The sequence below is a fragment of the Lissotriton vulgaris genome, chromosome 1_1 (genome assembly GCF_964263255.1).
Source record: "Lissotriton vulgaris chromosome 1_1, aLisVul1.2, whole genome shotgun sequence".
Lineage (NCBI taxonomy): Eukaryota > Metazoa > Chordata > Amphibia > Caudata > Salamandridae > Lissotriton > Lissotriton vulgaris.
The window spans coordinates 794,565,187-794,591,963 of NC_141685.1; the positions used below are offsets into that span (position 1 = coordinate 794,565,187).

General features: G+C 43.5%; 1 protein-coding gene across 2 annotated transcripts in view; it reads left to right on the forward strand.

The window, feature by feature from the left end:
• The window catches only part of SEC16B (SEC16 homolog B, endoplasmic reticulum export factor), a 407,021-nt gene that overhangs the window by 241,745 nt on the left and 138,499 nt on the right, over nt 1–26,777 (forward strand). For both annotated transcript variants that reach the window (XM_086956511.1, XM_086956518.1), the window contains exon 20: nt 25,283–25,356. In XM_086956511.1, coding sequence (XP_086812637.1) covers nt 25,283–25,356 — 74 coding nt within the window. The remainder of the gene's footprint in view (nt 1–25,282; nt 25,357–26,777) is intronic.

A 26,777-nucleotide genomic window follows, 5' to 3' on the forward strand; every position in this document is an offset into this window, starting at 1 on the left:
CCCTCACGCTCGGCTGCACATGCGCCCCTTACAACAATGCCTAGCACGTCAGTGGAACCAAGCTCAAGGACAATTACAAGACCTAGTGTTGGTAGACAGTCGCACTTACCGCTCTCTGCAGTGGTGGAAACCACAAAACCTTTCCAAGGAGCGACTGTTCCAAGAGCCAGTTCCACAGGTAGTATTAACTTTGGACGCATCACTGACAGGTTGGGGAGCCCATCTCCGTCAATATACAGTCCAAGGTCTCTGGACAGTCAAACAGAAGACACTACATATAAACTACTTAGAGTTACTAACAGTATTCCTAGCAATGAGGGCTTTTCTGAAATACTTGAGCAACAAGGCTGTGTTAATCCGGACGGACAACATGACAGCCATGTACTACATCCAAAAACAGGGAGGGACACACTCTCTACAACTGTCCCACCTAGCACAGAGCATATGGAAGTCAGCAATTCCTCAAAACATTTATCTCCTGGCAGAACACCTCCCAGGAATAGACAACCAGACAGCAGACCTACTGAGCCGACACTATCAGCAAATACACGAATGGGAGATTCATCCTCAAGTTCTCCACCCATTCTTCTAAAAGTGGGGACATCCAGACATAGATTTGTTTGCCACAAAAGAAAACTCAAAATGCCAGTCCTTTGCCGCCAGGTTCCCACACCCGTTGACACAGGGCAATGCGATATGGAGTAACTGGACAGGCAGATTTGCGTACGCTTTTCCACCAACCCCACTGATTCCATTAGTGGCACGTAAACTAAGGCAACAGTCACTCACAATGATCCTGGTTGCTCCCACATGGGCAAGACAGCCATGATACACGACACTCCTGGAACTCTCTGTAGTCCCCCACCAAAGGCTGCGCCTTTCGCCACAATTGCTAACACAGAACCATGGAGAAATCAGGCACCCAGATCCCAATCAGATGAACCTAGCGATCTGGCTCCTGAGGTCTTAGAGTTTGGATATCTTAACTTGCCTCCCGACTGCATGAACATTATCAAGGAAGCAAGGCGTCCCACTACCAGAGCATGCTTTGCAGCTAAATGGAAAAGATTAGTAATTTGTTGTAATAATAATCAAATCAATCCATTAGATGCCTCCATCCAAAACTTAATTTGTTACCTGCTACATCTTCAGAGATGTAACCTAGCATACTCATCCATAAGGCTACACCTTGCTGCTATAGCAGCATATCTTCAAAATAGACAACATGTCTCTCTGTTTAGAATACCACCTATCAAAACTTTTATGGAAGGACTTAAAAGAATTATCCCTCCAAAGCATCCACCTTCTCCAGTCTGAAACCTGAACTTAGTACTTACCAGACTCATGGGACCTCCCTTCGAACCACTTCATTCATGTGAACTACAATTCTTAACATGGAAGGTGGCTTTTTTAATTGCCATTACCTCCCTCAGGCGAGTGAGTGAGCTACAGGCACTAACCATTCAGGAACCTTTCATGCAAATACACCACAATAAGGTAGTACTCTGTACAAATCCTAAATTTATGCCAAAAGGTATCTCCACTTTTCACATCAATCAGTCCATAGAATTGCCAGTTTTCTTTCAAAACCCGCAATCAGTAGCTGAAAGAGCTCTACACACACTAGACGTTAAAAGGGCTCTGCTATATTACGCTGACAGAACAAAATCATTCAGAAAGACACAGCAACTATTTGTTGCCTTTTCACCACAACATAAAGGTAATCCCATTTCCAAAACAGGAATAGCCAGATGGATCGTTAAATGCATTCAAATATGCTATCAAAAAGCGAAGTGCACTTTAACAGTTCCCCCAAGGGCACACTCAACATGCAAAATAGGGGCATCCATGGCTTTCCTAGGAAATATTCCCTTAGAAGACATATGTAGGGCAGCTACATGGTCTACCATACACGCTTTCACTAAACACTACTGTGTTGACGTGCAAGCTAAGCAACAAGCTGCTGTAGGCCAGGCTGTCCTTAAAACTCTCTTTCAAACCACTGCAGCTGGTACAGGCGACCACCGCTAGAGGAGAAACTGCTATACAGTCTATGCTAAGATATGAATTCAGCAGCCCACATGCCTCGAATGGAAAATGCTACTTACCAGTATGCATCTGTTCTTGGCATGTAGGGCTGCTGACATTCATATCACCCACCTTCCTCCCCGGTGCCTGTCACAGCTGCAGAGTTACCTTATTAACATACGTCATGGTCATCTCTTACTTTTCTATACTCCATCTTTGCCACAATGACGAAAAACAATCTGACGATGGAGAAGATGCCCATGCGCACTGTAGTCCTGGGGCAGAGTCACCTATCTTTTGATTCTTCGAAGACTCTTCCAAGACAACAACGCGCAAACATCCGGACCCAACACTAGGCGGCGATCTATGCTAAGATATGAATGTCGGTACAAAAGGGGGTGGTGATGGACGGAGCATCTGTACCAATCAAACACTCACACCCAGTCAACAGATCTGGGTTTAACCCATCACCGTTCTTTAGCCCACTCTGCCACCCCAGTTCAGACATGGCCATATGCAAATCAGTCTGACCCTGTGCCTCATGGGAACAGTCAAGCCCGAACTACCAAGCCATGCCTTCCCTGGACCGGAAACAAGCTTCCGGGGACCGGTTTCTGGCATTTCAGCCGTCTTCAGCCCGGCTTGCTTGAATCCAGTGGCAAAGTGAGCAAGGGACTCACGTCTGAGCATACCCTGCCAACTTATGGCGGAAAAAGCGGTACAAACCGGAATGGCACGGTGAGCAAAAAAACAATGGATTTAGGCCCAGATCTCTGTACTGGGGTGAATGTATGACATTGTTCTGCATTCTGTCCATCACCTGTTGTTTTTGCATTTGTCACCCCGAGTGGGACGGGTATGCTCAGACATGAGTCCCGTGCTCTCCATGCCACTGGAATCAAGCTATCCAGGCTGATGAGGGCTGAAAGCCCGAAACCGGTCCTTGGATGCTTGTTTCCAGTCCAGGGAGGACCTGGCTTGGCAGTTCGGGCTGGACTGTTCCCATGGGGCACAGGGTCAAGACTGATTTACATATGGCTGGGTTCAAACTGGAATGGCATGGTGAGCAAAAAAACTATGGATTTAGGCCCAGATATCTGTACTGGGGTGAATGTATGACATTGTTCTGCATTCTGTCCATCACCTGTTGTTTTTGTATTTGTCACCCCGAGTGGGACAGGTATGCTCAGACGTGTGTCCCGTGCTCTCCATGCCACTGGAATCAAGCTATCCAGGCTGATGAGGGCTGAAAATCCGAAACCGGTCCTTGGATGCTTGTTTCCAGTCCAGGGAGGACCTGGCTTGGCAGTTCGGGCTGGACTGTTCCCATGGGGCACAGGGTCAAGACTGATTTACATATGGCTGGGTTCAAACTGGAATGGCATGGGGAGCAAAAAAACAATGGATTTAGGCCCAGATCTCTGTACTGGGGTGAATGTATGACATTGTTCTGCATTCTGTCCATCACCTGTTGTTTTTTGCATTTGTCACCCCGAGTGGGATGGGTATGCTCAGACGTGACTCCCGTGCTCTCCATGCCACTGGAATCAAGCTATCCAGGCTGATTAGGGCTGTAAGCTCAAAAAACGGTCCTTGGATGCTTGTTTCCAGTCCATGGAAGACCTGGCTTGGCAGTTCGGGCTGGACTGTTCCCATGGGGCACAGGGTCAAGACTGATTTGCATATGGCTGGGTTCAATCTGGAATGGCATGGTGAGCAAAAAAACAATGGCTTTAGGCCCAGATCTCTGTACTGGGCTGAATGCATGACATTGTTCTGCATTCTGTTCATCACCTGTTGTTTTTGAAGATATGAATGTCAGCAGCCCTACATGCCAAGAACAGATGCATACTGGTAAGTAGCATTTTCCTTCTGGCTGTACATCCTGGGAGTTTCTGGGGTCCCTTAACACTTAGGGCATCTTGTCATAGAGGTGTGGCTGAGGCATGGTTAGAGCAAGCTGATGGGCAGAGGGGTTAGAATCTTTAATACGAGCCCCGACCAGGAGAGAACAATCCTTGACTGTAGGCGGTATCAGCTTGGAAATACTGCATGATCCAACACTGGTCGAGACCAGGATAAAGCGACCGGTCACCCCCACCTGCTTTCAGATGGCGCTATATACATTAACGGTAACTCACACGGACGGCAGCCGAGCACCATAAGCAGATAAAAGTCATGTACACTCCAAAAGCTCAGGATTATGAGAAACACTAACAACAGGCCTTTCCTACTTTAAAAAGCCAATTTGGACCCGAGGAAGATCTCATTGAATATTTGTCCCACAAATGGGGATCAAAATGCGCAGGCATACATGAGGAGTGGCTGAGTGCCGCATGAATTTCAGGGTTTCCTTCACTAGTTATAATAATGGACCCTACACCAAGCTGAGGCCCCATCTTAGTGCCCTCACAACCTGTCTCATTAAAGCATCACACACTGACTGATGGCAGCAATCTGAAAATGACTGAAGGATCAGTAGATCTAAATAACTCGTACATAAGTCAAAATGCGTTAATGTTTTGTCTATAAAATATTTTCACATTACTATATATGTTTCTTTTTTGTATGTCAACGCATGATTGATGTACATAAATGTTATATATTGTTTATATATTGTTTGTTTGATGACAGTAATCACATCCACCATTGTGCTTGAAATTGAAATATATATTTTTTTCATATAAAAGCAAATATTAACCAACAGGATGGATGAATAAAGTTTCCATGTTGAATGCATAAGAAATGGTAGACCTGAATTTATGGTTAGTGAGGGTAAGGCATAATGGTAGAACAGAAAAAGGAGCTGGCAGGGTTAATAAACACATTCTTAAAACTCTTGTAGCCAGTTTCTCAAATTGTTAGCTATGTGAAACTGAGACGTAACACCCGCTGTCCATCTCACCCCCCTGCTGCCATTACCTGACCTCCTAACTATGCACCTCCTTGATTCTGAACATTGTCTCTGCTACCTCTCTGCTTCTCCCGCCTTTCTCTTTCCGTGCCCCTCTTTAATGTCTTTTTGGAGATGCTGCCTGTCTTCCTGCACCGCTGCATAACTCTCAGGCTTCCTATGGGTTCCTGAACACACTGCCAATGTCCCTGCACCCTCTGAGTGTCCCTGCACAGACTGCCGTTATACTTGCACTCCTCGCCAATGAACTTGCACCTCTCCTGCTTATATCAAGGGCTGGGAGAAATTCCATAATGTTTTCTCATTCAATTTTGTGAATTTCCATGAAAGTGTTAAGTTGTGCTTTTGTAGCAAAATATGCTCTGCTGCTGGTGTCTTATGTTAAAAAGTTTGGTGAGATAGTGGTGGGAGACTGGATCGAGAAGTAAATGTCTCTTGGCAAAACATTTTCTACTCAATCCAGTCCCCTCTTATATCTTGCAAGATTTTAATGTGAGATGTGACAGGTATAAAAAAGGGATCACTGACAGAATATCGAGGAGAAGAGTATCGAGCTGCCAGAATAGCGATGGGGAAATATAGAGTGACAGAATATCGACTTCCTATCTACAAACAGGTAAGTACAAAAATATTGAATCCTAAATATCGTTGTCTATAATATAGTTTGCTGAAATATGGACTTTTAAATGTCTTAAAAGTAATATAAAATTAATTAAATAAATATAATTAAGTAAAACATACTTAAAAATTATAAAAAACATGTTAAAATTAATAAATATTATGTAATGTAAAGCAAAATAAACATGCATTTTTATTTTTTTATTGTATATAATAATACAATTAAAAAATAATTAATATTTGTAATTATAAAATGTAAAAACATAATTTAAAATATAATTATATATATATATATATATATATATATATATATATATATAAACCTATAATATTAATATAAAAATACATTAAATCTAAGTTAAAACATTAAAATAAATACATTTTTAAAATTAATATTTTACACTACATTAAATATAATATAAAGGATAAAATTACTATTTCCACTCCAATGAGGGGTACAGTACGGAAAATTTTGGATAGCGGTGGATAAAACGTACTATTCCCACTCCAGTGAGTGTAACAGTAGGGAAAGTGTTGGTAAGCGGGAGGGTAAAAATTACTATTCCCACTCCAGAGAGTGCAACAATAGGGAAAGTGTTGGATAGTGGGTGGGTAAAAATTACTATTCCCACTCCAGTGAGTGCAACAGTAGGGAAAGTGTTGGATAGCGGGTGGGTAAAAATGACTATTCTGACTTGAGTGAGTGCAATCGTAGGGAATGTGTTGGATAGTGGATGGGTAAACATTACTATTCTCACTTCAGTGAGTGCAACAGTTGGGAACGTGTTGGATAGCGGGAGGGTAAAACTTACTATTCCCACTCCAGTGAGAGCAACAGTAGGGAAAGTGTTGGATAGCGGATGGGTAAAAATTACTATTCCCACTCCAGTAAGTGCACCAGTTGGGAAAGTGTTTGATAGCGGGTGGGTAAATATTACTATTCCCACTCTAGTGAGTGCAACAGTAGGGAAAGTGTTGGATAGCGGATGGGTAAAAATTACTATTCCCACTACAGTGAGTGCACCAGTGTGGAAAGTGTTGGATAGCAGGTGGGTAAAAATTACTATTCCCACTCCAGTGTGTGCAACAGTAGGGAAAGTGTTGGTTAGCAGAGGGGTAAAAATTACTATTCCCACTCCCGTGTGTGCAACAGTTGGGAAAGTGTTGGATAGCAGGTGGGAATAATTTAATATTCCCACTCCACCAAGTGTAACAGTAGGGAAAGTGTTGGATAGCATAGGGGAATAATTTAGTATACCCACTCCTGCAACATAATTAACAAGTAATTATTTTTTCAAAATTATCTTACATCCCTCTATTTTCCTCTATAAACGTCACCTACAATATTGTAAAATATTAATAAATTATCATAATTAATTAACAAATTACATTTAACAATAAAATAAATATCCATCAAATCTAAATTAATTCACACAATCAACACTATAAAATAACTGTTAATAAAGATAATATAAAAAATAATAAAAATTACATTAAAACTAAAGTACTTCCTACCCCACTCCCCTATCAACCCTCAACCTACTCCTAAAAAAAGTACACAATTAACATATTTACAAATTAATTAATAATAATTAATATCGAATTATTCACTAATGAAACAATTAACACAATTAAGGTAATTATTAATTGTTATTAATCTATTTATAATTAATCAATAATACATTAATTTACCTAATTAACAATATAAGTTATTAAATACTAAATTATTAATTAATAAAATGGTTAATTCATTTCAATTAAATTACTTCCCAACCTATTCCCCTATAAACCCACAACCCACTACAGAATTAAGTTACGCAAAAATGAATTAACATATCATTAATTAATTGAAAAATATATATATTATAAATAAATTACTTCCCACCCTATTCCCTTATAAACCCACAACCCGCTACGGAATTAAATTGTGTAAAAACTAATTAACATAAAATTCATTACTTAAAAAAACTTCAAACATACATTACAAAAATAATACATACTTTTAACACATATACTAACACTTAAAACACTAAACAAAAATTCGATATTTTGAACAACTATATTATGACTGTTGATATTACTAACTTCGATATTATGAAAAACAATATTTCTTACCTGCATTTCGATATTCTGCACAACTATATTTTTGTAAGTCGATATGATGTCCACTCGATATTTCAAACTCAATATTTTGCCATATTGATATTTAAAATTCGATAATGTGACTGATTACCATAAAAACGGAAGAGAAATCACACATTGTGAAATTTTGAGAAATTTCATGAACTTCATGTAATATGAAAGTCAGGAAGTTTGTGAATTTCACCTGTGTAAATAAAATTTAACCGAGGCCTATATATCCCTATCCCTCAAGCCTGCCTGCTTATCTGCCTGCACCGTCTCAACTCACCCCGCACAACCCGTGTCCTCACTTGCCAGTCGTGTACATCTGTTACAACTCCCCAGGCTTGCTGATGCACACGTATCAGGAGAGTGAGAGAACACATTCTCCATCCCAGATAAACAACAACAAAAAAGGGTGCCCAGGCTTCTGACCTGGAATTACTTCGCTATGCAATCACCTACTTCACAGACATAATTATACATTAGGAGAAGACACCCCACCCACAGTTGATAGGTAGATACCACAACAATGGGCTCATCCACTACCTGGGAGCTCGTTACAATTCTTTTCTTTTGGATAAGTGCAGGGATCCAGTTTTTTTTAAATTACTATAAGTATACCCTTGGGATATTTCTTTGTATTCTGTGAGTACCTGTATCATGTATAAAAAATAATGGAGTAAGGATGTGTTATAAAACTCAAGGATTCACACTTCTATTATTGTTGATAATTACCTACATGTTTCAGCCAATTACCGAATGGGCCTCTGGCTTTCTTCGGGGCCTATTAATTCCTGCCTTTTTGCTTTTGACTATAATAAAGAGTAGACTTAAAAGCAGAGGCGGAAAAGTCTTCAAAGTAGACAAAGAATTTTCAATTGCTTTGTTATAATGAATAATACTGATGTTTTGAGAACAGTGTTGCCCACCCCTTAGTGATCACTGCAAAAACGCACACACATGCAGCAGTGGGTTCCAAAAATATAGTGTGCACTAAACACAGTTTATAATTATATGCATATGTGCATTCACATGACTATTCATACTCGCATCAATGAAAGGCAGATTGACTATATAATGTGAGCACTTTATTAATGACCCAACATGCCCTGTTTGGGGTTTGTTTCTGTTTCATCTGCAAAGGGGGAAAATAAACTTTCCTGTAGTCACACACTTAGTAAAATAAAATCACGAAGTATATGTTCAATTATCACCCACTTGAGACTAAGCATGGGCGGAAAATCCGTTCCGCTCGCGGATTTTGCGGATTTTCGGTAAATTCGCAATCCGCGAACGTGTGCGAATTTACCGAAAATCCGCAAATTCGCACGCAGCGGATTTTTTTTTCTTGGTGATAGAATTTTGCAGCGTGCGGCGTTCACTTACCGTCATTCAGTGTTTGCCGAGTTGTTTTTCTCGATATTTTGCGAGTGCGGCGCCATTTTGGATCTTGCTGCGGGATCCCGCGGGAGTTTGGCGACGCATCGCGAGAGTTCGCAATTGCGAACATGTAGGTGCGGTGGGCAGCAACAATCTCGCACTCGCGAAATTGCAAAATTTGCAACTCTGCACAAGAAATCCACTAGCAAGCAGCATAGACCTACTTAAAATGATGATTTTTATCAGAATAACTCCTCAGGTTGACATTTGCCTGCACTTTTTTGGATTTGAGGCCTTTTGACTTTCTTTGGATCACTTTTGGATTAGAAATCAACTTTCACAAGTAAGTTTGTTTGGGGCATTACAGTTGCTGTTCTGCAGAAAAACGAGTTTTGCAAAACTGAAAGCACTCAGCAGGTGCAAAAGTTCACTCATCATTAGTAACCATTCCCTGTAGTACTTCCTGAGGGGCCCCTCCAGAGTTCAGTTTCCTATGTTTGTTTGGGGCATTACAGTTGCTGTTCTGCAGAAAAACTAATTTTGCAAAACTGAAAGCATTCAGCAGGTGCAAAAGTTCAAACTCATCATTAGTAATAGTAACCATTCCCTGTAGTCCTTCCTGACTGGGGCCCCTCCAGAGTTCAGTTGCTAGTTGCAACAATTGTATGACCCTGCTCTGACCCTCACAGCAGGCTCATAGAATAGCTACAAGTAGGCCACAAAGGTCCTGGAAAAAAAATTGCACTGCAACAGAAAGCAAATTACAGATAAGGAAGCAGGTGCCAGACTGGAATTTTAAAACAGTGACACATTAATAAATCAACCCCAAATTCATTCATGTCAGTTGAAGCAGGGCAGGTGTGCTTGCTTCCCCCCCCCCCATAATCTACTGTGATGATGAACCAGAGGGTGGCATTGATGTACCAGAGGGTGGCATGGGTGAAACAGAGGGTGGCAGTGGTGAAACAGAGGGTGCTGGGAATCTGTGATGATGAACCAGACGTAGAAACAACATAGTCGCGCCCGTTGCGAGCCGACAAGTAAGTTCGCAATTGCGAACTGGTGCAAAGCCCTCGTGAACTGGCAGAAACCCTTGCGTACAAAAAAAAAAATTCGCAAATTTGCGAGAATTCGCGGATTTTGCGGATTGCGAGTTTGCAAATACGCAAATTTGTGAACACCAGATTCGCAAAATTCGCCCATGCTTGAGACTCATTTCCTCACATTTTTATGACTGAGATAGGACAGACACTGCAACTAGCATGCATTAGGGCTGACATCTCAAACTGCCCTGAATTTCCTTGGTAGCGAGACAAGCACTACACCTAACATGCAAGACCATTACAGAACAGATATATATCAAGTCTTTTTTTTAGCCTCACTCCTGCCCTACTTAATCCTGCATGATTTTTCAAATTACTTTAGGAAAAAGCTCATGATATTCACATTTGTTCATTTTCAGCTTTTACCCCGAATCACAAAAAGCATTCAACAAACAACTTGTCTATCGTTTGCGTTGCAAATTCACTTTTTCCAGTTGTATGGGCTGCACCACTTTTGCTGATCTCAAGATCAAATGGTTTAGCCTTCTCAACTTCTCATTTGATCTCATCACGAGGCCTGAGGAAGACAAATGGGAAGAGGAAAAGCAAAGAAAAAAGTCTAAAGGATTTGTCCCCACTATAAAACCGAATATGCTTCAACTCCGGGTACACGTATCTAACTTCTTCCGAAAGATATGTTTGAACATGAGAACATCAGTGAAAGCCCGGTAGAAGACACCAACTTGTGGAACAAATCCACTTTAAATTCACCTCCCATGTTTATGCTCCCAGAAAAAATAGCCCTTCGAGCAAATCGTGACAACACAAGTTATTATTTTACTCTATGTAAGAAAGAACAACAGGCTCTAAGAGAACTAGCCGACCGAGAGACAATAGTTATAAAAGCCACTAACAACCAAAGCCCAAGAATTTGTCTTTGCTTGTGTGTTACTTATAGACTTTCTACAGAAATAGCATGCTTTATTCGAGGTAAGGATACAAACCCAGCAATAACACTCAAATGATAGCCACTGAAAACACGAACAAAACCTTGCTGCACACCATGCCTCATCTCCTAGACCTTTTAATGCATCCCTACATTTCTCTTTACACCCCCTACACCTATGTAGATCTTGCTGCACCCCTGCCAGACTCACAAGACATTTTTTTATCCACTTTATAACTATTGAGTAACTGCCATAGGATACACATCATAATGCAGTCTACATATTTGCTTCTAATAGACTTGGGATAAAACCGTCACAGAATATCTGATCATACATATTGGGCCCGATTCCGATCCGGTAAAATTACCGTCCGTACGAATCGCATCCGGAGCCATCTCCGTACGACTCGTACACACGCCGTACGACCCAACGAGTACGATCCAGACCGGGGTATCAGGACGCAAGTCGTACGGTCCACGTCAGGTAAGGGCGATTTGTACGGAAAAGCGCACAATGACATACAACAGTACGGCACGTACCCCCCCATGATCACAGGGGTACGGTGCGTACCCCTACGATCATGGGGGGTACGCACCGTACACCCAGCGTACATGGGGTACGCAACGTACACCCGGCGTACATGGGGTACGGTGCGTACCCCATGTACGCTGGTTATACGGTGTACCGTACCTGTTTCGGGGCGAACTCTGCTTTTACGACTGTTTTCAGCTCCTGTAGAAAGGGGTCATACGGTGCGTACCCGACACGCATCGTACTTGCTGGGTCGTATAAACCAGCCGCGAACCGTACAGATGTCGCGTACAGCAGGTTCCGAGTGAGACTCGTATGGGGATTTGATTCGTACGGTCTTTGTCCGATTCGTACGGAGTCCAGCTCCTGGTACGAATCGTACTTCGTTGTACGTACGGGGGACGTTGCGGGTACGATTCGAATGGAAAACCGCTCCGAACGGCTATTCGGAGCGCTTTTTACCGGATCGGAATCGGCCCATTGTGTTGGAAACATTTGGGTTATGGAACACGAATATCTATTTGTGAGCTTGTGGGTCAGAGGCACTGGCCAGTGATGATGAAATCATGTGTAGTGTTGCTGTTTGTATCAATTTCGGTATCAGCTAAGAATATTATCAGGATGGTGCTCGATGGCGGCGTTCGGCCAGGAGTGCAGCTGCTCCCACCTTACTCCATTGCTGTCACGCCACGTCCCATCTTACTTCACAACATGTATGTACAGGAGGGGTGATTTGCTGCTTCCAGGTATGTGCTAATGTCAGTCTAGTTCCCAGTAGTTGATGCAAAATTAGTTTGCCCGTCAGAGTATAAACGGAAATATAATACTCTCCCCCATGTCACTCAGTAACATTGTCAGCAGGTGCAAGGACAGAGTAATTACTTCCATATGCAAAAACAAAAATACAATACTTGGCATCATGTACAATAGCAATGTTAGGTATTTCATTACATTCTAAATGGAGATAGGATTCGTACGTGACATACTTGTTCTATACAACCATGACATTAACCATAAATGACCAGTAGAGTTGTGTGTTATCCTGTGAGTTGTGAAACACTCGGTAAGAGCTTCTACGCCGGGGGCTCTGATGCCTTATTTCTTAATTCTAGTAGTAGTACACTCAGGTGTAATGACAGTCTGGAGCAGAATGCCTCATGAGGCAAGACGTGAGGTAAGAGGGAAGAGGGAAGAGCTGTTTTTTTATAACGTATGATGGTAAGGTACCCGAGACAGCTTTAGGGTAATGTATGCTAGGTGCCAAGGAACAGGTCGTGGATGGATCCCATCATTAGGCCCTTAATACGTGGTCTCAGGATCCCTTTATATGTCTGATGTGAAAGAGGACATCCTTCCAATATATCAGGACATGCACACAGGACCAGCACATGTGGGAAAACCTTCCTCTTTCCCCACAATTCTTCCAACATGTATTGGGACTGCCAAGTATGGCCTGTAATTGAGTCATTAACACTATCGGTGGGGCGCATTTTCCCGCTGTGCGCTGAAGAATTTAAAATCCCACGGTTCATGACAAGCTCAGCTCGTCATGAGCGTACGAGAGGTGTACTTCATGACGAACTGAGCTCGTCATCAGCGTCGAAGGGGTTAATAATGTATATCCATTTCCTTTACAAAGTATACATATTGACGAGTTAACTGCCACCTGCCAAATTCTCCTCCAAATCTCCTCTGGTATCTCGCCCGCCCCCGGACCTCTCTTCTACTAGAGGGCGTACTTATGTTTAGAAGTAGATAATCAATCCCTAGCTCTCCCATCTTCCCTGCTTAATCCCACACCGCTTGCATCTCCTCCCTGGTATTAATCTCTCCATCTGAAAAGATGTCCCTCAGTAAAGGCAGATTGTTATTGTTCAAGCCTCTAAATCTGGGGTCAGTAATTCCCAATGAGAAATAATGGAAATATTGTAGAGACTTTTTTACGTGATATTTTTTGCCAGTATTCTATCAATATGAAAAATGTGGTCAGAAGCAAGCCCATCCCTGGTTTCAACCTTCATGGTGACCATAGTATGCAGTCTAATAGGATAGGAAAGAAATTCTTCTCTAATTTGACTCATCCTTTCTTCCCTGGGTTATGGTTCCAGTTCAGTGAAGGATGAACTTGGGATGCTTGGTTATAAGCCTTGATGTTTGGAAATCCTAGCACACTCTTTGAGGTGCTCTAAAATAGTGTGGTCCTTGATACTCGGGCTGGGAGGTTGGGACTTGATTAATCCTTCGATACAAACAATGTTCATTTCTTCTAAATTTGGTCATTTACTAGCTTAGAAAACCTACGCATTTGTACTATGTTTCATAGATTAGCCAGAAAATTCATTTTTATTCATGTTATCCTATGCAACCAGGATAATTTGAGTTTGCCCCAACAGTAAAGGTTTATTTATGACCTGCAAGAGTAGAGGGATATTTCTCCAAATGACATGTGCCGCATTGTGTACTAAATTCATACCTAGGGATCTACTGGGGCTGTGTGTTCATTTGAAGCCATTGTTCTCCAAGGCCTTGGAACTTCTTGTTGGTTAACTGCAATTCCCATTCCGCATGATTTTGTTTAATTGGTTTGAAAGTCAGGAACTGCGGCAAAAGCGATTGTCCTTCTTTCATCCCCAGAGGAGAGTCTTCAGACTGAGTTAAAAAGCAGAGGACATTATCAGGAAATAAGGCAGTCTTCAATTCCTGATTGGTTATAACCATGCCTTTTATGATCTGGTTATTCTGGACTCTCTGAATAAAGGGGTACATTGAGAGGGTGAATGCAATGGGATAAAGGGCATCCCTGCTTGGTCCATCTCAAAGTGGGAATCGAGGGAGAGTATTCCCCATTCAACTTGATCCTAGTTACAGGCCTCCTGTAATTTGATAAGTTTAAACTCTTCATTTTTAGGCCTATGGGTGTCTTATTCTGAATTTTAGTAATGTAATTCAGTTGTCCCTACGAAAGGACTTCTCCACATAAAGTGAGAGCAGGACCATCAAACTCTTAGGGCCATATTATCAAGAAAGGGTGATACATTATTGCCGCTTTTATCGGCAGGAAATTGCCGCTAAAGCAGCGATAATGGGCTTGATAATATGCCCTTGTGAATTCCCATAGAAGCCCAGGTTAACACCAGAACCTGGGCATCTATGGGAATTCACAAGGGCATATTATCAAGCCCATTATCACCGCTTTAGCAGCAGTTTCCTGCCGATCAAAGCAGCGATAATGTATCGCCCTTTCTTGATAATATGGCCCTTAGTTCTTTCTGCCACTTCTATGAAGGCAAGCGCCAGTCTGGAGTTCTCTTGGGCATCAAAAAAAGGGGTTGGTTCCTTTCTGTGGTTCCTAGATCAAAGCATAATATACTTTGTAGAGTAAGACACCAAAACTTTTCTGACCTCAATAGTATATATACTAAAATATCCCACAATTATTTCAAAAAGGCATAATCTTCATTAAAATCATATTTATTAAAAACTTAATCAAGTAGCATGGTATAGGCAAAAGTTTTGCATATAAAAAATAATCACAAACACATTACAATATAATTCAACACAATTACATGTAAAAAATAGTTAAAAGTAGCCAGTATTGTCAACGCGTTTCGGTGTTTTAGATCGATGGTACACCTTCCTCAGGACTACAATAAAATTCTTCAATCTAAAAAGTATATGGACAATAAATTACTATACATTCAGTGAGGGATTTCAATTTCATTGCAGAAAGTTTTTAATCTAATGGTGTCTACATTGTAGGTAGCAGATTCCTTACATATTTCGCAGTATTCAATTTGCGGTGCCAGTCTTAATCCTGGGGATAGATTGACCTTATTGGGCATGACGATCTGGACAGTTGCGGTGAAATCAAATCCACACTGGATGCAAGTGTGTAACTCGTATTGATGCAAATATTTCCAAGCAGGTATTTAAAAGGCTAATTTGTCTCTATGAGGGGAAATAGATGGGGTCCTTTTCAGGTTTTAACAATAGGGTGATTTGTGAATCCAACATTGTGTCTGTTACAATCCCAATTGTTAATATATAATAAAAGCTTTTGCAAAAGGTACCTCTTGAAGCTCTATGAAAGCTTTATAAAAAGGTGTCGGAAAGACACAAAGCTACAGGGCTTTACGACCCGGTAGCTGCTTTATGGTCGTCTAACCCCTTCAAATGTCCTCTTCTAGCAATGCACGGTTGACCTCCTATGATGTGGATCTGAAATGTTCTAAAAAGGACTCTTGCTGATCTTGTAGGAAGTCTTCTCCACAACGGCCCCTCGCGGTGGGATGCCTGGCTTTCACCTTGTGGATACCCTGCCGGGGTATCTCACAGGGGAATACCAGGACGGGTTCCCTAAGCAAGCGCTTAGATACCGGGTCGGTGATTTGCGCTATATAAATACATGTACATTTACATTTACATTTTACAATAGGGTGCTATAGTAGGAGATGAACATATTTAAAATGTCCTTAATGTTAGTATGAATCCTGCCTTCTTCGTCCCTAATTTTCTCAATGTGGCTCCTGGTTTGTATTTGCTTGAGTTTGTAGGCCAACAGCCTATTTGCTTTATCTCTAAATCCCATCTTATCAGTGCCCATGCGGCGTCTCAAACAGCATTCTAACCCATTTCTCCATTATCATTTTTGTGAAAATAGTGGTGTATTGTCTCCCTAAACTTTTCCCTCACCACTGAGGCCCCTAAACCCACGTTATTGACCAGCCATGGCCTCTGTATGGGTGTTTCCGGCACAGCTGGGCCAAGGATCAGCCAAGCCGCTGTGTGGAATGATAAGATTTAGACAGTTTTCTGTCTGTGGGATTTGTTACAACAGGTCTCTTGAAGTTAGGAAGACATCAACGAGGGTGTAAGACGTGTTTGGTGGAGTAGAATATATAGTCTCTATCTTTAATGTTTTGCGCTTCCATACATCTACCAGATCCAAATCTGATATGCCTTACATTAGAAAAGTGAGAGCTGTCGAACACGTGGGTCTTAGTAGGGATCTATATTCTGCTGGTTGGAGGGTTACATTGAAATTCTCACCTGCAACTATACATCCTTTTGCAAAATCGGCAACACTCGTTAGAAAATTTCTCCTCATTAGGTACAATTTTTAAAAAAAATGAGTTTTAGGCAACCTAACATTCTGCCGAATCTAAAATATCTGCCCTCTTTATCTGTAGATTTCAAGACCAATTCAAATTCCAGCCCCCACCTTTGCAGTATTGCCACCCCTTCTCTCTTAGTGCTTTTTGTTGCGTGAAACTGGGACAGGAGCCAATAGGATCGCAGGCATGACACATTCTTAATCAACAGATGGGGCTCTTACAAATGAGCTGTATCCAACTATTGTAAGAAGGCTCTTCTTTTAATTGGGGAGATAAGGTTGTGAGCATTTAGAGTAAAAATTGATTCACGTATTGATTCACGCCTTTTCAACTACTCAGATTCACTGAATCAGTGAAGATACCCCATCTTTTCACCTGCCAAAGATACTCAATCCCCGCATTTATTACCCTACGGTGGGCATCTAATTATACTAGATAGTCTACTATCTATATTGTAGAATATAGCTGCATGCAGTGGGACTAAGACAACAAAACAAAAACATAAACACAACAAACCTAACAGTCGTATACAAAACTCCTGTCAGATACATACTAGACCAGCAACATGTAGCTACTGTCAGGATCATCAACATCCATATGACCCATAGTATTTTGAGGGACCTGACTCCAGTATGGGACACTAAGACACCATTTGCTTCCTTTAAGCAAATACAGATGTACATAGGTGAACAAACAAAATCTCCAACATGAGAGTTATTGTTGAGAAAATGGAGCCACTGAAGACCTGTGCTTTTGAGGAGAAGTGAGTCAGGTTCAGTCGTCTTTTTTGTTGGGATAGATGTGTTGTAAGCGTCAATGTGCCAGCTTCAAACTTGAAGGCATTGTGAGCTTAATTCTCCTCTAATGTCGCCACTGCATCCACTTTATCCTGCAGAGCTTGCAGTCTCTTGCTCTCTTAGAAGGCATTGTTTTGTGGTGTCCAAAAAAAAAAAAAGATCAGATAATGGATGAAATGCTGAGCAAATCAAACATTCACCCTCAGTCACAGGTCTGGGTCAAATCCATTGTTGTTTTGCTTGCCACGCGATTCCAGCTTGGAATCAGCCATATACAAATCAGTCTTCATCCTGGTCCCCATGGGAACAGTCCAGCCCGAACCTCCAGGCCAGGTCCTCCCTGGTCCAGAAACAAGCATCCTGGGACTAGTTTTGGGGTACCACCAACATCAGCCAAGCTAGCATGAATCCAGTGACATAGAGAGCATAGACCCATGTCTGGACTTACCCTTAACACTTAGGGCCACAAATGCAAAAAGAACAGATGATGGAATGAATTCTGAGCAAATCAAACATTTACCGTCAGTCACATATCTGAGTTAAATCCCTAATTTCTTTGCTTGCCAATTCATTCCAGTTTGGATCCAGCCATATTCAAATCGGCCTTCACCCTGCTCTCCATTGGAACAGCCCAGCCCGAATGGCCAGGCCAGGTCCTCCTGGACCAGAAACAAGTATCCTGGGACTGGTTTCATGGTCTCAACCCTCATCAGGCAGGCTAGCTTGAATTTGGTGGCAACGGAGCATGGGGCCCAAGTCTGGGCATACCCTTCCCACTGAGGGCAACAAATGCAAAAAGAACAGATGATGGACGGAATGCTGAGCAAATCAAACATTCTGTGACTGGGGGGGGGGGGGGGGGTATGTCTGTTTTGTTCTGGATTCCGTCTGTCATTTGTGTGTTGTTTTTCAAATTTTCTCAGACATTCTGCTTTGGAGTTTAGTCGTTGATTTATGGCAGGTAATCCCTCGCCTCTGTCACTTCCTATATTACATTCTGTTTGTCCTTGAACTTGAAGTATAAACAAAAGGGGAAAACCCTCCTGTAGGAGATGCCATCCCATCTCAGGGAGTAGTACATTTTTAAGAATCTTTTAGTTTTTCCAGACTAAAGGGCATATTTACAAGGAAATGTTAGAGCACAGAGCTGTGGCAAATTTTGCAGTGCCATGCTCCCCAGTTCCAAAATGCAGGGATGCTCCCTATTTACAAGAATATAGTGCACCCCTGTGTTTTCCCTAGTGCTGGCACTTAAATAGCTGCCTAATGCCAACGCAGACACCCTTATGCCATAGTGCAAGGGTGCCTGCGTTGCAGTGAATGATTGTTTATGTGCAGGAAGGTGTCCCCTCATGCACATAAACTATCAATAATGGCTCTATGTTACTTAGAATTCATAGAAGTAACAAATCACCATTATTTAATGATTGTTTATGTGCAGGAAGGGACACATTCCTGCACATAAACAATCTTTAATAGCATTTTGCTCTATCTATGTGTGCTGCAAAATGCAGCACACATAGAAAAAGCAAAAAGGAGGCGAAATAAAAGTACATCTCCTCATTGCGCCATTCCAACTCCTACTATTGCATGGTGTTAGGTTTTGGCACTACTTCAGATTTACAGCTTGTAAATCTGGGGCTGCGCCAAAAAGCAATGGGTGTTGCGGTGCAACGCCCACAGCAACACCTGTTGCACCCCCCTTTTACGCAGATACTTGTGTGCAAGGGTACCATGTTTACAAAGCGGCGTTAAGCCACAAAAGGTGGCTAAAGACCGCTTTGTAAGTAAGCAGCAGCACATTGTGCCATCGGAACGGCAAAAAAAGTGATGTTTTGGTGGTGCAATCCCCTTGTAAATATGCTGCTAAGTGAGGACACCTCATGACACAAAGTAAGTGTGGAACCTCTAGTGGCGTGGCTGGGGGGGGGAAACCGCCCCAGGCGGCAAACATTTTGGGGGCCTTGGCCACCCTCCCTCCCCCGCACTAACCTGCGGCCGAAGCAGTCACAAGTATAGCCAGCACTCCCTCAAACCCCCCGTGCTCTTACCTGCGGCTGAAGCCGCCGCCTGAATCGCCAGCACACCCCCCGCTCTTCGATCAGACCACCGTGGGCGAAAACGCAGGGGCAGCCGCGGGCAGCCTAAGGCCTAGCTACGCCACTGGGAACCTCTGAAGGCTTGGTCTTGCTTGTGGGCATCTGCCTGAATTGTTCTTTATCTTAAAGTAATGGGCCCTACTTAATAATCCGGTGCTAGATTTCTGTTTTGCTGGAATGCGGAGAACACTCTGTAAGTACGGTCTACACATATGTCCTCTGCCGCTGCCTCTTGATCACATCTAAAGAAAGCCTGCACATAGTTTTCGAGATCCTTATTAGCAGCCTCAATGGGAATACCCCTGATGGGAATATTGTTCCTCCTAGAGCGATTTGAGATATCATCCAATTTTTCATTCGGGTCATTGTATCTTGTCTCAGGGGTATTCTTTTTTCTGTGCCAGCCTGTCCTGCTTATGTGAGTTTGTTTCAAGGACATTTTCGACTTGATCAAGATGAGTGTCGGTCCTCTGGATGTTGCGATCAATTTCTGATATTGCCTTGTTGCCAAGATGATATTTCCTTTCGGAATTTTGCTATGATTTCCTGGATATCTCCTTTTGTGATTGGGGTCTGAAGAGCAGCGCCAGATATATCAGTGGGATGGCCCAGCTTCGCTGAATTGAGGTCTTCTTGAAACTGGGGTTCATCTGATCTCTGGGAGCGCAACATATTCCGTCCCGTATTAACCCCTTGCATGCTGATGACGGAGCGGTTCCGTCATCAGCTACGGGTGAGCTGTGCTGATGACGGAACCGTTCCGTCATGACTCCGCCCGCGCAAGGCTGAGTCAGCATGGGCGGGGAATTCCCGCCACACGCAAGGGGTTAAAGTCACCTTTATTGCATTCCACTGGTTAATTTATAAAAAATAAGTGCCGGGGTTCTCGTCCGGAGGCAGCTTGCACCAGCCCATTTCTATTGTTTCGCCGTCTAAAACAGAACGCCACTACTAACCATGAAAGTGAGGTGAGGGTGTGGCGTAATGGCCAGAGCTGCCGACTTTGGAGCTAGGAACCAGGTTTGAGTCTTGGAGTTGGCTCAGTATCCTGTGATTCTGGGCAAATCACTTAATCTCCCCATGCCTACCACAAATGAATGTTTCATGAAAAGCGCTGATGGTGATGATTAAGTGCCGGTGCTCAGCACCAGAAACCACTGGCTCAAATTTAGCACTGCTGCATTGACCTTTACAGCTGCCATGCTTGAATTGTATTGATCCTGCCACCATGTGGAGGGCTCAGCAGGGTGAGGCACCTGAAGTGCGCTTAGTGAGGTATTATTTGCGGAAATGTCTCATCCCGACTTTTCACACAGGTGGCCAGCAGGCAGCGTCCTCCTGTTAGTTCAGCATTTTCTTTGCATCTGTCAGTGGCCACCATGACCTTCCCTATGTGCATTAAAGTGTTCATTTTATGCTGCTGGGTGGTTATTCGTTTCTGAAGACCCACTTAAAGGAAAATCTAATCCAAGAAAATCGAGCTGTGTCGGCACCTCAAATCGGACTACTTGTCTTCAAGACAAACAGTTGGGTTTGTCCACTTACAATCACAAAGTGAAATGCCCTCTGAATTGTAATTTCAGGCCCCACTCCACGCAGCACCCTCAGCTACCAGGCGGGCACGCCTCTACTATTCCTGTGTTGAGAAAATATGAGCTTGTGCTGGCGGTATCTGTGCTCACCTTCGTGCTCGGGCTACCTTCAAGTGTAACACGCGTCCCCTCCCTAGGGTGGGCTGCCTCTTTGCATATATGTCAATATTTTAAAAGGGGAAAGTGGGAGATTTTAGAAAAATAATCTGGGGATTGTTTTTCTCCCATTGACTTCTAAGAAGGCCTGAATTGGGCCTACTGTCATGTATGAGACTAAGGGGTCTATTACGATGGCGGGCATACAATGTCCGCCCGCCACCGTAACGGTCAACGGGACCTACTGCAAAAAGTGCGGCGGACCCGCTGTGCCTATCAGGATGCGACCGCTTCCAGGACGGTCGCATCCTGTATATTTAACATTGTAGCGGGCGGTGCTGTATTCAGCCCCCCCCCACCAATGTTAAACAGGCATGTTGTGCATTTGCATGCATAATGTGACAGGCACCGCGCATTGCCTGCCACTTTATGCATGCAAATGCAGAGGGGCACCATGGGTACCCCTATGTGCCCCCCACCCCCTCAACATCCTGGGGGCCCGCAATGGACCCCACCTGCGATCACCGCATGCCTTTCCGTGGCAGCAAAAGGTGTCTTGCAGACACTGCCAACATATCAGGCCCAATTTCCGCCAGGTCGCCTGTGTGACCGGTGGAAAACTGGCGGACGGTCTTTCCGTCTCTGGGGTCCCCCCCGCCATCCTAATATGGCAGGGAGAACTGAGTGGTGAGCGGGGAATAATGTTGGGCGGGTCGCTACCGCCATACGGGCAGTGACGATCCGCCCAACATTATAATAGACCCCTTAGTATGCTGCTGCAGGACAGGATACCAGAAATGCAGATATATGCTTTTTTTCCTTTACCTGTCAGGAGCATGTAGAAAGTGCTGGCAGATGGTCTGTGACAAAAATGTTGTGCACTGGCCTGCAGGAGCAGGTTACTGGCAGTGATTACTACGAGTCTCACTAGACTAGTCCTGGCTGCAGCCTGCAGAGGAATCAGGTTTTTGAATGCAGAAATTGGGAGACGGGAGAGTAGCCTTGAAATCGTTAGTCTCCCGCCTGAATCTGGGGTGAGGCGGGGGTGGCAAGTATGTCTTTGGGGCTCATTTTGCCCCTCAATGTCACGCAACACTTGTCCTTGTTCAGTCTATGCTGACTTTCAGCGAGGGGAGACGGCCATCTTGGAAACTGCTGAGCAGGCCACTCACCTCCCCTGAATTCTCGAGTTACTCTGGGTCTGCATGCTCGCTGAGGGCATCGATGGAGGCTCATTGCCTTCTTGGAATGATGACCACCGTTGTCTGCTGTCCCAGGGGCGGCTCTAGGGTCATGGTGGCCCTGGGCAGGGAGCGTAGGTAGGGGGCCCCGGAAGAGGGGTCCGGGTGGGGCAGAGCGCGGAGGCCAGTAAAGAGGGGGGCGTCAGGGTGTTTAAAAGTGGAACGGAGCCAGAGGCCGCCAAATCCCTGCCAGGGGCCGCCGCACAAATATGTATCCATCCTCCGAGGATAAATATATTAAGGATATATATTGATGTGGTGGCCCCTGGGGTTTGGTGGCCCTGTGCAGGTGCACAGCTTGCACATGCCTAAAGCCGGCCCTGGCTGTCCCCCACTGCATATTCAGCCATTAATCAGCCTTGACAGGAAACAAAGAGACGTCATTGTTATAACAAAAAGTGGATTTCGGTGGTGCTGAGAGCCCAGGAGGTGGCACACAGGATAAAAACATGTTTCAAGGTTTATTGTATTGCATAGAAATCAGAACCATTGTTGCCTAGTGTAAAATATTAATTGTGGGCAGACCTTGCCGGGGCAGGTGCCCTCTTTCCTGTTTCCTAATGCTCACTTGGTAGTGAATAATTTCCAGTACCTTGGTTTGGGTTTTAACATTAGGGGTTCTTGGGTTTCTCAGCTACCTAAACCAGTGCTTCTCAACGTTTGGACATCTGTGGACCCCACTTACTCATTACTGGAGCCCCGGGACAACGAACTAAGCATTTTCGATGATTTGAACTGCAAAACAATACGCTAAAAATACAGAAACAAGAATTCATCCAACAAATATACCTTTTAATTTTAATGGGGCGGTTGGAGTTTTTTTCTAAATTAAACTGAGGCCATGCGTCATAGATACTACATTTTGTTTAATGCACTTGCGCTGCTCACACAAATCAATCCGAGGATACTAACTTAATGTCAAATTCCTTCACATTTACAGTACGTTTTAAAATTTCAATGTTTTAATTTTACTTCTTTATATACACTTTATTAATCTGTTAATATTATTTAAATTTCTAAGCAGTCAAGGAACACCTGAGCAGATTTTGCGGACTCCGCAGGGTCCCTGGACCACAAGTTAAGAACCTCTGGTGTAGAAGCGTTCAATTTTTCCATCAAATACTGCTCAAGTGCTGTTGGTCTGTGATTATGAGATGGTCATTAGCCGAATTTCTGTGCCTTTGGAAGTTTAGCAGACTAACACTAGAAGCAGGTCCACTGAGTAGCCCTGAATTATGAGTGCGCGTCAGGTGTTCTTAACTCCTAATAAGGCCTGTCAACCTCTCTGGATTGCGCACATTTGCAACAACATATAAACACAATTCGGTTTGTATGAGATTCTGGCCGACGCTGCTTCAATCAATAGAGAAATAGCTGAGTTGCTAAAAGCAAAATTTTGGGAGAAGGTGAAAATTGCTGACTTAAATGGCGTCTATAAATCGTCTCTGGACCCGGCGTACCTTTTCTATAAGTCTCTAAGGAGCTGATTGTTGGATCTGGACTAAATGTGTCCTGTCCACCTGCGTTATTTATACCTGGGATTTTGTCTGGGCGCTTTACCTCTGCGCGCCCTTACTGCCACTTAGAATGATGGCAACCCTAGGAGCTGCGCCTGCACTTGGAGCTTTATTGGGGACGAGCTGCACTTTCTTTTTATGTGTCCTTTGTGCACAGCATTGGCGTAAACCGTTCCTGCTGCAGTATAATAATGGTTTTTCTTAAGGTCTGGCTTGACGGTACCTCTGTCTACAGCCTTATGTTTACCAATTCTTTATGCATGGATTAGGCTTTGGCTCCAGCCAGAGGACCATAACACTCTCACCTCATGCTTTTGGTTGTTGCATCATTCCATCCCTCTGGGGTGCTTGCAGTGCAATGCATGAAGGACTGTTTTACATCTTAAAATTACACTGAATCATCACACGTTAAATTCTATATCGCATTGTATATAGAAATCTGTTTTTTTCACTACAGCAGGCTTTTCTTTAATGTTTAGTCAGGCAAATTATTACAATGTAGACTAATTGGTTTTGCCAGTGCATGTTCTTATTTACCTGCATGGCTGTTAGTACTGAGAATTCTGCACCAATGGTATGGTTTTTTTAAGTTTTCTGTTCTTGTGTAATTTTTTTTAAATTAATGCTGCTGTAGATGTATTTCTTTTCATGTTGCTTATTTACACTAAATGCACTGCTTTTTAAAAAGTTTTAAAATACTTTTTTTATCCGATTTAAACTATATTATGATGACAGTGGTGTGTACGTGTGTGTGTATAGGTGCATGTGTGGTGTTGTGGATGCAGGTATTCGTGAACGCAAACATTCATCATTAGGTCGATTGATGTATTCATCCATCCATGCACTCATTGGTACATGCAGTCTGACACTCAATATCCATGCAACCAGTCACTGGATATCAGCACTCGATCACACATCCTCACACTCACACATCCATTAATTTTAAGGAATTGACTTATTATTGCATTCACTGCTCCTTGAGCCAAAATACGAAATGCACACACTTCTCAATCAAAGCATGCAAATACAAGCATTCATGGATGTTTGTGCATGTGTTAACACCTTAAAGTCAGACCTATTAGCTTTGCTTTTATTTGTAGTCTTGGCCTCCACTACCGAAATGTCACGTCTGGGTACACTCCTGCACTGTGTTTGTTTCATGTGCAGCACTGTTTGCTGAATGCAAGCAAGGTATGTTGCACAAAAAAGCTTTTACATGTCCTTTCCTTACCTTCATTTAGGGGGCGCTGCACTAGGTGGAAACTGGGAGAGCCATTCAAGGCTTGGACATGGAGCAAACGCCCACATGCAGCAGGTAAGAGCAAGACTCCAGTAGGGGTAGTAAGACAGCATATAGGGCATATTTATAAGGGGATATAGCCACCAGAACGTCACTTTTTGTGACGTCCTGGTGGCGATATCCCCTTCTCCTTATTTACAAGGCGGCATTAAGCCACTTAACGTGGTTTAACACTGCCTTGTATATAAGGCTGCTTTCACGCTTCATTCAGCATGAAAGGGGTGTGCAGTGGGTGTTGCTGTGCGCATTCCGCCGAAACACCCATTGCTTTTTTTTTTGCTGCTGCACAATATTTACAACGATGGCGCAGCGCCAAAAACTAAAGCCGGGTAAAACCTGAGGATGGTGATACGAGGAAAAATTGTTAATTTCTCATCGTATTTTGCTTGGTTGTATGATAGATGGACGCAAGGCTCAACCACTCTTGCCTCTACCACACAACCCGAACCACGAAAGCGGCTTAACCACGCATTACTTTACCACGCAATTTTGTGGTAAAGGCATGAATGGTAAGGGTATATGTGTGGCTAATTTAGCCCCTACTCCGACCCCCAGCCCTAAATTACAAACACCCTACCTGCCCCCCCGCCCTAAGCCCTAAATTACAAACCCTCTACCTGCCCCCTACCCTGAGCCCTAAATTACAAACCATCTACCTGCCACCCCACCTTGAGCCATAAAAAACCCCATTCCTTAAATACTCCCCCAAACACAGCCCTTAAAGCTACCCCAACCCCTTCCTCCTGCAGTGAGCCCTAAAAACGTGCCCCCTCCTTTATGGTACCCTGACCCTCCTCTGCTGAGCTACCCCCAGACTCACCCCCCGCCCGACAGCTACCCCCAGACTCAGCCCCAGCCCCACATACCTGTCTGTGTCCGCTTCCTGTTTCGAATTCCTGCCCATCACGAACACAAGAGCGCATTTGCCTTAATCACGCATATGCATGGTTTAGGCAACCATGGTTAAGCTTGCAGCCCTTCGGAAAGTGTGGCTCTGGCTGCGTAGTTCAGGATGTTTCCCATTTTGCTCTTCGTATGTGTGCTACATTCTGCAGCATACATAGAAACAACAAATCTCCTTTAAAGATTGTTTATGTGCAGGAAGGGTCCCTTCCTGCACATAAACAATTGCTCCCGCAGCGCTGGCACCCTTGCAACATGGCGCAAGGGTGCTGGCGCTAGGCAGCTTTTTTAGTGCCAGTGCTAAGGGAAACGCAGGGGTGCGCCATATTTTATAAATACGGCACATCCCTGCGCTTACAAAATGTCGGAGCGTGGCATTACCAATTTTAGAGTAAGACCGCGCTCCGACATTTTGTAAGCGCAGGGATGTGCACAGCAGTTAAGCTCAGGGTGGGAGTTAAAATTACAGGGAAGCCAGCCCTTAGCACTGGAGCTCAGATTGGGGATAAACTGCTTGAAGAGGTATCTAACTG